This window comes from Mirounga angustirostris, unplaced genomic scaffold (genome assembly GCF_029215605.1).
Source record: "Mirounga angustirostris isolate CCGP_5_RB_7025 unplaced genomic scaffold, mMirAng1.0.hap1 SCAF_2, whole genome shotgun sequence".
Classification (NCBI taxonomy): domain Eukaryota; kingdom Metazoa; phylum Chordata; class Mammalia; order Carnivora; family Phocidae; genus Mirounga; species Mirounga angustirostris.
In genome coordinates, this window is record NW_026991710.1 from 63,306,134 (window position 1) to 63,319,240 (window position 13,107).

The window sequence follows — 13,107 nt, forward strand, 5'->3', positions numbered from 1 at the left end:
CCCCCTCTCATGTACTCTCTCTCATTCTCGCTCTCTCAAATAAATAAATAAATCTTTAAAAAAAAAATAATCCTAGTAGACAAGTTAATTTTGTCTACTTATATATTATTACTTTCAATTAATTTGATAATATTTACTCATAAAGTTTGTCTAATTTGGTCTAATTCAAAGAGGTACAAAAAATAGTAATGTGTCATTTGGTTCATTTTTAAGATAGTGCAAGCTTATTGCAACCATAGTCTAATATATTTTGGATATTTAGATGTATTTTGTTAGTAGAGTTATTTTTCATGGATAATTCATATTGAAAACATTACAATAAAGAACTGTAGTATAAATTTTCTCAAACTCAGATTTGAATTGAGGAGTGCTTAAGGATTTTGTAATGAAAAATCTGTTGACCATTATGAATATTTCCTACTATTTTTAGCTACGTAGGAGGAAGTAGCTATTAGAACTTTGATTATGTGTGTGTGTGTGTGTGTGTGAGAGAGAGAGAGAAAGAAAGGGAGAGAGGGAGGAAGGGAGGGAGGAAACAAATGGATTTATTGAAATGTTTTCCTAAATCAAAAGTTTAGAGGCATGAATTAGGACAAGTATGTCTTAAGTGCAGAGCAGGGCATAAGATCAGAGGCTGGTTTAAAGATCCAGATTGGTATTTGCCAAATTATTTGTTGTTTGCCTACTCTAGTATTTCCAGGCTGGTTTGAAGGAGAGGTATCCAGGGGTTCTTAAGTTAAGAAATCTTTAGACTCTCACCTTCTCTTAAAAGCCAAGAGACCTATTAGATAACTTTCATAAAACGAGTGGTTCCAGGCTCCAAACTATATAGATACTTAAAATACCATGAATTAGGGCGCCTGGGTGGCTCAGTTGGTTAAGCGACTGCCTTCGGCTCAGGTCATGATCCTGGAGTCCCGGGATCGAGTCCCGCATCGGGCTCCCTGCTCGGCAGGGAGTCTGCTTCTCCCTCTGACCCTCACCCTTCTCCTCTCTCTCTCTGTCATTCTCTTTCTCTCAAAAAAAAAAAAAAATGCCATGAATTATTTATTATGTAGAAAATAGCCATCATCTTTTTAGCTAATTCATAAAGCACTCCCAACAGTTCATCTTTTCTTGGTAGCTGTATAGAGAATGCCTTTGTCAAAAGGAGAATTGTTGTGGTGTCTCAGCATAACCAGGACATAAGATCATCTTATTCAATAGGGATTTTAGGGTGATACTGTTTGACATGGCAACTGATTATCACTTTAGGGCTATTCACTATGATAATCGTAATATTTATTGAGTGCTGATTTCTTTTTCTAGGCACTGTTCTCTTTTTTTCTTTTTAAAAAGATTTTATTTATTTATTTGACAGAGAGAGACACAGCGAGAGAGGGAACACAAGCAGGGGGACTGGAAGAGGGAGAAGCAGGCTGCTCGCGGAGCAGGGAGCCCGATGCGGGGCTTGATCCCCGGATGCTGGGATCATGACCTGAGCCAAAGGCAGATGCTTAACGACTGAGCCACGCAGGCGCCCCTAGACACTGTTCTCTTTATATGTATTAAATAATCTTCTCAGTAACCTTATGAGGTAGATACAGTTCCTCCTATTTTACAGATGAGGAAGCTGAGAGAGGTTAAGGAACTTGCCCAAGGGTACACATCAAGGCAATTCAAATCCCAGGTGGTGGTGTCAATCTATGCCCTGATCTGCCATCTCCATCATAATAAAAGGATCTGATTTTCTAAGTTATTTAGAAAGTATGAACTAGGGCTCTTTAGAATTTTCAATTCTAATGTTTTTTTCCTTCTTTTCCTCTCTTAATTATTACTATAGGTCAGTTGCTGATAAAGAGGCAGTTGCAAATATTACAAGTCAGAAGAACATCAGTAACCCACCTGATATGTCAGGGTGGAATCCTTTTGGAGAGGATAATTTCTCCAAGTTAACAGAAGAGGAACTGTTGGACAGAGAATTTGACCTTCTAAGATCAAGTAAGGGACACTTGAAGGCTTATTTTGCTTCACAGTAAAATAACAGCTCTATAATTATTCAGCAAGGCCAAAGACTGTTTTGAGATGGTAAATAGAGAATTCTTTTTGCGCATTGGAGGGCAAAAATCAGGCCATCTTCTTTTACATATACTATCAAACTATGTTGTGTGCATTAGAAATCGATTGCTTGGTAGTAGCTATTAAACCCAAGATTGCTAATAACATGCTGATTCCTAACACTTAAATACTGCATATCTTTGAATGTTAAATTCAGAGTATCTCTAAAACATGGAAAATTAATGTTCAAATGAAAAGGGAGACATCCGTATCTTGCTTACTAATCATTTTGCTGCTCTGTTTTCTTGCACACACAGTAGAAGATACTGTGGTTCTGAGATGCCCTTTGAAAGTGCCTGAAAGAAAACATGGGCTACTACATTATGTTAATGTTTTGTAATGCCCTTTTAATGAGTGCTGACATAAAAGGGCTGCTTTGTTGTCCTGATATGGCAAAAGTTAAATAAATTATTTTCCACTTTGAATCAAATATCTCAATGTTTTTACTTGGAATCATTGCCTTTTCTTAAACTACCTAATAAATATGTCAAGCCTCACTACACGTATTTTAGAAAAGTTCTTTTCGGAAAAGGGAAGTGTGGAATGTTTTGAGGAGGTTGCAAAATAGCAAAAAGCTCACTTCTGGAGTATGTAGATAATTTTTAGGTTTCAGAGGCTTGTACATGTGTGTGTGCACGAAAGCGTGCATGTGCATGCATATCCAAGTGTGTTTTCCTGTTTTGCATGTGAAAAGAAGGTCCTAATGGTTCCTCATTATAGTTCCTAGCTTCTATTTTATTTTAGGTAACTGACTTTATGAGAACATTTATTAGATGAATTGCTTTGTTCCCAAATGATATATATTTTATGTAAAATTTATAAATGCCCTGAATTCATGTAAGAATAGTTGTTTGGGATTTAAATTTGTATTTTACATATTGGTTATATGACTATGAAAACTTAAGTTGATAATTAATGCAGATATAAACATGAGTTTTGAACCTTTAATAAAGGTTTGTCAACTTTGGTGAAACCAAACTTACATCTTTTTATTAAAGAAAGTTTTTTTAAACCATGACTTTTTTGTTTGGCATTTTTAGTATACCTTACGTTGAGTAGCCCCAAAAGCCAAGTTCTAAAAAAAGGAAATAACGTATCTCTTTCTTTTGGGGGGATGACAGGGTGACATAGGGGTTAACCAAATCAATATAATTTATAGGGTTCTTTTGAAAGCAAAAGGTAAAATTAAAATATTCATTTTAATGTGTTCTGACCAGGATAGTAACTGGGGGTTTGCTAAATCAGTATTTTCCACTCTTTGGGTAAAACTCGTCCTTTTTTTTTTTTTTTCCATCAGTTTATGGAATGGGTAAAATATTCACATTATTTTGTACCTTATAAATAAAAATGTGTCATTCAAACTCCCTAGAATTTGTAATGACAACCAAGTTTTATTTACTTAGCATAGGGAAGAATGGCATATAAAATATTCATGTATATATAACTTCATAAAAATTGGGTTTAGCATGTAAAACTCTTAGCCAGCTATTTGCTTTCAAACTTCAAGGTCAGATAACATTTGTAATTTTTGTATGTATCTGTGCACACGTGTATGCCAAAGAATTTAGACTTCATTGCATATTAATTATGGAAAGATACTAAGTTCCAAATGAAAGTACAGGAGGAGCTTATCTGAAGGTCAAACTCAGAGCAACTCAGCCATTTGGGAAAATGCCTAGATGGTCCCTGAGCTATTGAAATAATTTCACTGTCACAAGGCTGATGTACTTAAATTGGCATCTAGTACCAGAAAACATACGTGAATTCTCATCCTTGGCAATGCCACTTAACTACGTTGTAATCTCAGTAAAGTAACTTAACTACTGTCTCACTACCTCACAAACTGGGTATAGTGATGCTTGCTTATCTCATAAGGTGGTCAGGAAAATTAAATGAAATAATGTCTTGAAAGAGTCTGGGTACTCCACAAATGCCACTTCTTTGTTCTTATCTTCTGTGTGTCTTTAGGCTCCAACTCAAGGTTATTGCCCTTTGACCAGCATTTAAAAATTATATCTAAACTATCAGGTTTCTCTGCTGGCCATTAAAAAACCAGATTAGAAGGGGCTTTATGGGCAAACAACATCAACAGCAGAAATGACATATGACAATAAGAGAGAAGATAGAAAGTGTCTGTCTTCTTAATAATTGATAGTTGTAATAATGGTGTTCATAAAAGGTGAAATCTTTAATAAAGTTTATAAAGAAATTATTAATGTAGAGAGTATAGTTTAGAAAGATTTCTTTCCAAAGTGTTACTTAACTGTAATCTATTCAATCATCTTTAACACCTCTTTCATTCACAAGCAATAAGGCATCTAATATTTGATCCACTTGATAGGGGCTAAATTACCCTGTGGCATAAAAGACGTCTTTCAGAACCTTAAGAGTTTCAGTGGAAGACTAACAGTGTAATGAAAATTAATTTTGGTTATTACTGGCTGCTTCCTTTGTCCTTAAAAACTTTTTCTAAAGTAAGTAAATTATTGATGCATGTGGAATAACAAATTTGCCTTTTTTCTTAGCACAGATTTTATCAACAGTTTTCCAAAGTCTTTTCTAAAATAACTTATATTTGGTTTGTGAAATGCTCTCTAGTGAGAAACTGAATACCTTTATGTATGGTCCTTAAAAATATAGGCATTGCCCATGTAGTGATTGTTCAGAATAGTACATTGCCATTTGAGTTTTTATTTTTAAGATGGTACATGGTTATTTATTAAAACAAAAAAGGATATTCTGTCTAGGAAATATTTTACGTGTTTGAATATCCAAAAGGTGATTTAAAAATCATAATATATTTTGACATACTAGAATTCCACAATATTAGTAGTTGGTAACAAAAACTGTTTTTTCGTGATCTTTAAGAAAACAGTTGTTGATTCCATCCATATACCAGTTGGCAAAGGGATTTAACATATAAAATAAACCAGGTTCTTGCTTTTGCTTTCAGCGTAACTGAATATTATTTATGGTTCGGAATTTTTCACCTGTTCGACTTAAAATCAAAACATTAAATCAAAATTAAGCATTATTAATAAAGCTCATCTCAATGACATTTTTAAAGTTTAAACTTGTATTTTTCTTTGTCTTTCGTATCAAAGCATCCAGATTAGTATGTAAACTTTAGAAATCTAACTGTGATAAAATTTAATACATTAAACACTAGATTACAGGTGTTTGCTTTGGGAAACTTTTTAACTTTTGTTTGTTCAAATAGTGGTGTAGCTTTGCATGTTAAAAGTAGTGCTTAACGGAATATTATTTTTTGTTGATGATGATTGTTTCTGTTTCAAACTGCATCACAACAACTAAAAGGAAGAATAGAAGAACCTAAAGACTGTGGCTGCTTTGCAAATTCTACTGAATGTGTTGTTTTTTTCCTATGAAGCCACAGAATGAAATAGATGTAAACATCTGTATTAGTTTGTTGTAAAGCATTAACTCCCACCATTTAAGCTAATTCAGGTATATTGCTGTTTCTTCAGTACAGAATAACAAAATTTTTCAAATAGAATAGTTTCAAAAGTATCAGATGAAGACTGTACTAACAAAATTTATTCATTAGCCTTTTGGCTATTCAAGCCATTATCCATCCATATAAGCTGCAGAATTAACTTATTAGAGTATTTTAATTTTCTGATGATATTGTGGACTATACTTTGATTCTAGGATTTTTAAATCCTGTATTTTTTGCCATGTGTATCAATTAAAAATCCTGAAAAGATATTGTCTTTATTCACCAACACAGTTCTTTTGGGAAGGCAGGAGGAGGTAAGTTTCTTAATATTGGACAAATCAAGCCCAAGTTTTGTTCTAATGTGAACCAATTATTTGAAAATGGAAATTAAATTCATTTTAGGGGTGGCTGTATTTGAAAAGTAGCTCTATATACCATTTCATTAGTTTTTAATAATAGGTAATTAATAATTTAAACAATTAATACGTGTATTTTGTATTTTGTGCCTTGGGACCCAGATTATCCTGTGAACTCTAGAAATCTAAGTGATTTAACAAAAATCCTCCATGGAAAAATTGATTCTGTGTTTTGTGGAACAGTGAGAACATGACTCATTTTATAGTGAGTTTGAATTCCGTTTTGAAATAATTGGAGAAATGAACTTTGCCATAGAACAGTGTCTCCATATTTTAAATTATGGGACTCACTATATAAAAAATGTTAGTTTATCCCTACATGACAGCGTTTGTACTCTTGTCTTAACTACGTGGTACTGTTTATACATTTACATGAATTTACCATAAATTGATGGAGATAATATACCAGTGCATGAGGATTCAAAGAACCTTAGTGGTAACTGTGCATTTTTATATGCTGGGAACCATTGGTACAGTGCTGGTTTATAAACCTGGAGAGTATGTTAAAGTGTAGAATTCCAAACTCCTGCTCAGATAAATCTGATGCATTAGGTTTGTGGTAGGGCCCAGGTAGCTACATTTTATACAGGAATTCTAGCAATTATGATGCAGATGGTTTAGAAAGGAAGTTTGGTCCTAATTTAGACCTAAGTACCCACCCATATATACTGTCTTGATTTTCAAGAATCAGGGATCTTGGATATTGATATGCTGTGGCTATCACTCTGAGATAGTCTGTTTCATTTGTCCTTTCCCACTTCTTCTTTCCTTTGTCCTCACTCTGTTGTGAGTTTTCACTGTTAATCCATTTAATTTCCACTGTTAATCCATTACACTATTGGAACTCTTAAGTCTTGGAACTTTTGTTTGTGCATAAATCAGTTGTCAGATATGTTGCTTTAACAAAATATTTATCATTTATTATATTACCAGTGGAATTTTTTTTTAAGATTTTATTTATTTATTTGACGGAGAGACAGTGAGAGAGGGAACACAAGCAGGGGGGAGTGGGAGAGGGGGAAGCAGGCCTCCGATGTGGGGCTTGATCCCAGGACCCTGGGATCATGACCTGAGCCGAAGGCAGACACTCAATGACTGAGCCACCCAGGCGCCCCTTACCAATGGAATTTTAAGTAAAATTTTAGATGACCCAAAGTTTCATGTGGATATTGTAGTTAGTTTTAGCCGTAAAAGCTGATAGTTGTGTCCATTGTCATAAAGATGTTTGAAGAATTGTCCATTGCAGTAATTAAGTGTATTTAGGATATTGCAGACTCTAGGGCCTCGCCTTCTCAAGATTGTGCTCCCTGACCCAGCAGTATCATATCACCTGGGAACTTGTTGAAGTGCAGAATCTTAGAATCCATCCCAGAACTGTCCAGTCAGAATCTGCACTTTAACAAATTCCCAGTTCACTGGAATGCACCTTCAATTTGAGAAGCACTGTCCTAGGAGATTCCTGCTTTAACTTGGCGCTTTTTGCTTCATTCTGAAGTTACAAGTCATCTTTAGGGAATTCTAGTTATATTTGGATTTTCTCTGCCTACACTGCAATGTCTTAGAACTCAAATGAAACCAGCATAATTTCTGAAACCATAGAATTTCTTAAATATGAAGGGTATAGTCTTGGGAATGCTTATAATTCCTGAAAAAAGCAGAATGGGTTCGTAATAGTGTATGTTTGATTGCTAAGAATCAGAGGCTAGGAAGACAGGTTACAAAAATCGAGATGTTGCCAACTGATCAGGTGCCTGCGATATGCTGTTTCAGAGCAAGGAAAGATAATCCCTACTTAGGGAATTAGGGGACAGCAATTCTCTTCTTCACACACAGCAAGCCTGCTTCTGCATGAGTCAGAGCCTTTGCTCTAGCTCTTCCCTTGTCTGGTGTGCTCTCCCCCAGGTATCCCTTCGCTGTCTCCTTGAAGTCTTTTCTCACCTGGTACCAGTCAGAATCTCTCTGTTTATTACTGTGACTTGTGCCCACTGCCTTAATTCCTTTTCCCCTGCATTACAGTTTTCTCTATAGCTTTATTTTTTAACATTCTGTATATATTTCTCATTATACTCCTTGCTTTTTGTTTGTTTTTCCATGCCAGCATATGAACTCCAAGAAGGCAAGACTCTTTGTTTTGTTTGATGTTGCCTGCCCATTGCTTAGAACAGTGTCTGGCACGTGCTGGATCTCAGATATCCATTGGATAAAATAATAAACTCTGTCATTAGGCTTTTAATGGTATGTGAATGATTTAATATGAGAAATGAACATCAATGTAATAGTCAATTACTTTTTATTGCTGTTGAGAAATAAGATTGGCTATTTTATGAACAAATGACCATTTGCAATATTTTTTCCATATGTGTTTTTTGGAGAAAGCCTGCCAAATATGTCTCTGTTTAGTAAGCTGCGTTTAAGTTCGGGTCCAGTATGTTACAAGTTGAAGACAGCTGGGTATTTAAATAAACCAAACTAAGTTATTTATTAGGTTAATTGTATTTGTGAAGTCTGGCACAGAGATGATGTTGTTAAGGTTGCCTTTGTAGCAACAAGTATCTATTAAACTCAGGACTACCCCTAATACTTAGGAAAATGAACCCTGACTCTAATATTTTTCAAAAAGACTGTTGCTTTGTTTAATTTTATTTATACTGTTACCTCTTGATTTTTTTTTTTTTAAATTTAAAGACCGTTTTTATTTTATTTTATTTTTTTGTTTCATCTTATTTTTGCAGACAGGCTCGAGGAGAGAGCATCCTCAGATAAGAATGTAGACCCACTTTCTGCTCCACATAACCATCCTCCAGAAGATCCTTTTGGTTCTGTTCCTTTCATTTCTCACTCAGGCAAGTTACATATGTAACATCATCATCATTAAAAAATACACTCAAGAACAGCAACAATAAAAATAACAACAACAACAACAAAAGCCTTCTTAATATAAAGCCAAAGTAAGAATTAGGTGTTAGTTACAGAAAATAGAAAATTATTTTTACCTTTGCTATCCTGGTCTTCCTAATGTCATTCTTTCCATTGGGTTATTCAGGTGTGCCTTTTACCAACATAGAAAAATGCTGATTTATACAGTAGAACATAACTTGCTTTTTATCTTTATTGTTGGATACCAGTGAAACAAATTCATGCATGAACATAGCTTTCCTTTTTATACATTTAAAATACATTTAAGGATATTTTTATACTCAGCTTTTGCTTAAAAATCCTGTATTTTCCTAGTTTATACATGTTCTTTTGTAGTTGTGTTTAAAAAGTATTGATTTTGTATGTCACAATAATTTTGTGAATATCCTCGCTTTAATTTCTTCATTTTGCTTTAATTTCAATTTAGAATTTAAATATTGTTATTACCATTAAGAAATACCTGTAGTAACATTTTCTCAGTAATCACTCAGTAAACACTGTCAAAGATGCTAGGATGGAATGGGATCCCACTTTGGCATAAATGGTTTTGTGTGTGTTTGTGTGTTCCTAATGGAAAAAAATGAGTTTGATCATAGAAGAGGGAAATATGTTAGAAGAAATAATGCCTTGATAGAAGGTAAAGGTTTTGTTTACCGTATTCAAAGTAACTATCAGCCATGTTCTTGCATTCTTTTCCTTGTATTTCTCACTCAAGCAAATCAGGTATATGTAATAACATCATTGCTATCATTTAAAAAAATACACACCAGTGAGAAAAACAAAAGACACACCTTATAAACAAAAAAACTTACAAATGTAAGTTTAATAAGAAATAGGTGTTCAGGATTTCTGATGAATACATTGAGGCAGTGTTAATAGTTTTCCAGTATTTAGGTTTGCAGCACAATAATTAGGAGTTTCTACATATTTTCATGTTCTGTATTTTACTCTTTGCCATTTATTGCAAACAGTGCATATTGTTGTCATTTTCTGCTTGCTTCTTTCAAATTATCTTTTTAGTGAATGGGATGATAATGTTAATTGAGTGGGGGAAGACAGTTTACTGTTTCTACTTAGTCTACACACATGCACACCCTCACACCCCCAATAATAGTGCTATTACTTTTTTCAAACAAAGTGTAGTATTTCAGAATGGTCATTATAAGCTCTTAAGAACATAGGTATTGATCTGTTTGTGGCAGAAAATGGTTTCAGTACTGCTGGCTCTTTTTCGTCCTCTGGAAGGGGTTGTATAATGCTTTTCGGGTTTGCACGTATCTATGTAACTTCTTGGTTCTTTAAGATTCTGAAAGAACCCTGGGAAAATGAAGACTGGAATCAGGGACTAGAGTAAGCCTCAAGTGTTCAATGTGTACATTTTTTGAATATGTAAATATTTGTCACTGCTGTGTTCTAGTAGACCATGATTACATTTCCGTTCTTCTATAAGGTTTTGTTTTTCCTAGAGTTAATTATAATTACATTTATAAAAGTGACTATGTTTTGTTCCTTTATTTTTTTTTTATGTATCTGTCATTGATTCAACTCCATTTAGAAGTATTAATTTCCTCCCATTTTACGGTGGCTACCGTTTTAATTTTTACCTGGTTACATCTCTCATGGAGTTCTGCAGTCTTCATTGGTTGCTTTCTGTAACTGCCACACGCTTATCATCCTGCTGTTTTCTTTTGCCCACCAGTCTTTTGGGAATTCCTAGATCTCCTCTCTTTTCTTTCTTGGTTTGTTAATAGAGCAACCCCTCTACTAGTTTCTTGAGAAAGTGTGCGCGGGAGGAAAAATCTTAACCTTTGCTGCCTAAAAATATCTTTTTTCCTAACTGACATTTGATTGATAATTTGGCTGGGTAAATAATTCTACATTGGATGTAATTTTCCCTGTGAATTTTTGAGGCATTACTTCATTGTATTCCAGCTTAAAAAAAAAGAAAAGGCTTCAATTAGAGGAATATTCCCTATGCCCCTAACTCTAGGTCCCCATTCCCTCTATTATTTAGAGTCCCAAATACCTTTTTCTTTAATAGCTGCATGTACTCCAGAGTTGGTACAGTCAGCTTACCTACCTTAGTTTGTTCACATAGATGCATCTTTCTGATTTGTTTGGTGCCTTAGCTTATGCTATCACTTTTTCAGACTTTTTGGAAGCTTAAGGAAGATAACGTTTCGATAGACCATGTCTTAAATGATTCAAATCTAACTTTTCCCCTTCTTGTTTTTAAACATTTCTTTATGGCCAAATTAAATTTTGTAAATATCCATTTATGCAGAAATCAAATAATTGTATCAAGAATATGTTTGTTGCTGTATGTGAGGGTAATATCTTATTCCATAAGTTGATACTTTAATTATCATGGAATTGTATTTACCTTTTATGTCAGGTTACTGAACTGTTAGTAGAGTGGTATATCATAATTATAATACTATAGTTCCAAAGCAACTTCGGAATTATAAAGTCCTGGGTATAAATCTTAGTTCTATCACAGATTAGCCATGTGATATTGGGTGTTGCCTAATTTCTTAGAGGGTTTCTTTATCTGAAACTGCGGATAATATTAGCTACTCGATGAGATTATTGAAAGAATTAAAGAAGAGAATGTTACACAAAGCATGGCATTCTCGGTGTTGTTGCTTTTGTGGCTGTTGCTGGTAGTGCTATTACATAATATTTTCACTATTTACTAAATTTCAAAATCTCTGTGTTAAGTAAGTTGTAGCTGCTGTCCAGCTAGTAGTACTACAAAATTCCTGGTAAGGTAGTATTCTCTTAACTACTGGTACCTTTAAATAACATGTAGAATCTGTTTATGAAGCTTTTCACTACCACGAACTGTTTTAATAGTGCTATTTCTATTTTTATTAGAGCGTTAACTGTCAGTATTCACTACAATACACACATAAAAATCATATTAAAAGCATGGTATTCATTCCCCATCAAACCCACATACTCTTCCTTCTCCCCAAGGCATCATTTTTTTAAAATTTTATTTTATTATGTTATGTTAATCACCATACATTACATCATTAGTTTTTGATGTAGTGTTCCATGATTCATTGTTTGCATATAACACCCAGTGCTCCATGCAGAACGTGCCCTCTTTAATACCCATCACCAGGCTAACCCATCCCCCCACCCTCCTCCCCTCTAGAACTCTCAGTTCTCAGACATTGCTGGTATAAACATTGGGGTGCACGTATCCCTTCGGATCACTACATTTGTATCTTGGGGGTAAATACCCAGTAGTGCAATTGCTGGGTCGTATGGTAGCTCTATTTTCAACTTTTTGAGGAACCTCCATACTGTTTTCCAGAGTGGCTGCACTAGCTTGCCCAAGGCATCATTTTACAGTTAGTTTGTATACCAACACAGGATGTGTGGCTCTGTGAATTAAAGTGTGAACTGCTTAATTTTAATAAACACAACTCAGAAACAGACTATTTGAAGAATTTTGTTGACATATAGGCTATATTAATTAGGTCACTGAAGTTTTTAGATTTCATATATTGCATTTCATTTTTAGTTAGGTTTGGTGAACTTACTCTTCCAAATCCCAGATCCACCTCATTATCTAACAGGAGGTTAAAATGAGTTTAGAGTTGGGAAAGGCCACATGATATAGAGCAAATATTTGATGGAACATAAACTATTACAGATGGTGAGTTTGAACACTGTCCTTTTGTAAGTGATGATGAATGTATTGCTTATGTTTTTAGATTCTAGTATGTAATTCTTGAAGATCAAGAATTTTGCTATTTCAAGATGTCAGTAATAATGGTTACAATTTATTGAATTCAATTTTATACATACAGTGGAAACTGAGGCCCAGAGAGCATCAATGACTGGCTTAAGGTCAGATAGTTTCTAAGTAGGAATCCAGCTCTGTCTGCTTCTAAACTCTTTTCTGTAAATAGTAGCAAAACAAATAAAGATGTTAAGTGGCCTGTTTTAAATAAAAATCTACATAATAGAAATGTCAGTTTTGTAGCATTTTTAATCTGGCTGGGAAATACTGTTCACAACTAACATGATTCTCTTTTTATACTTAGGCCTTGTCACTTGGCCTGTCTTCGGAGAAACAGTGCAGATTTTGATAAAGCCTTCTAATCCACTAATCCTTGGGCCTGGCATGGTGCATTGCTGAGGCTTGATGGCAGGCAGTATGCTGTCAATTCAAAGTGAGCTTTAAAGTCTTTACAGCCCCTC

General features: G+C 34.4%; 1 protein-coding gene across 2 annotated transcripts in view; it reads left to right on the plus strand.

The window, feature by feature from the left end:
* BMP2K (BMP2 inducible kinase) overlaps nucleotides 1–13,107 on the plus strand; it is a 130,747-nt gene that overhangs the window by 95,438 nt on the left and 22,202 nt on the right. Inside the window, exons 14-15 of one of the 2 annotated variants that reach the window (XM_045880924.3) lie at nucleotides 1,823–1,980; nucleotides 8,706–8,816. In XM_045880924.3, the coding sequence (XP_045736880.1) occupies nucleotides 1,823–1,980; nucleotides 8,706–8,816 (269 nt within the window). The remainder of the gene's footprint in view (nucleotides 1–1,822; nucleotides 1,981–8,705; nucleotides 8,817–13,107) is intronic. The other variant, XM_045880926.3, reaches the window with a different exon arrangement.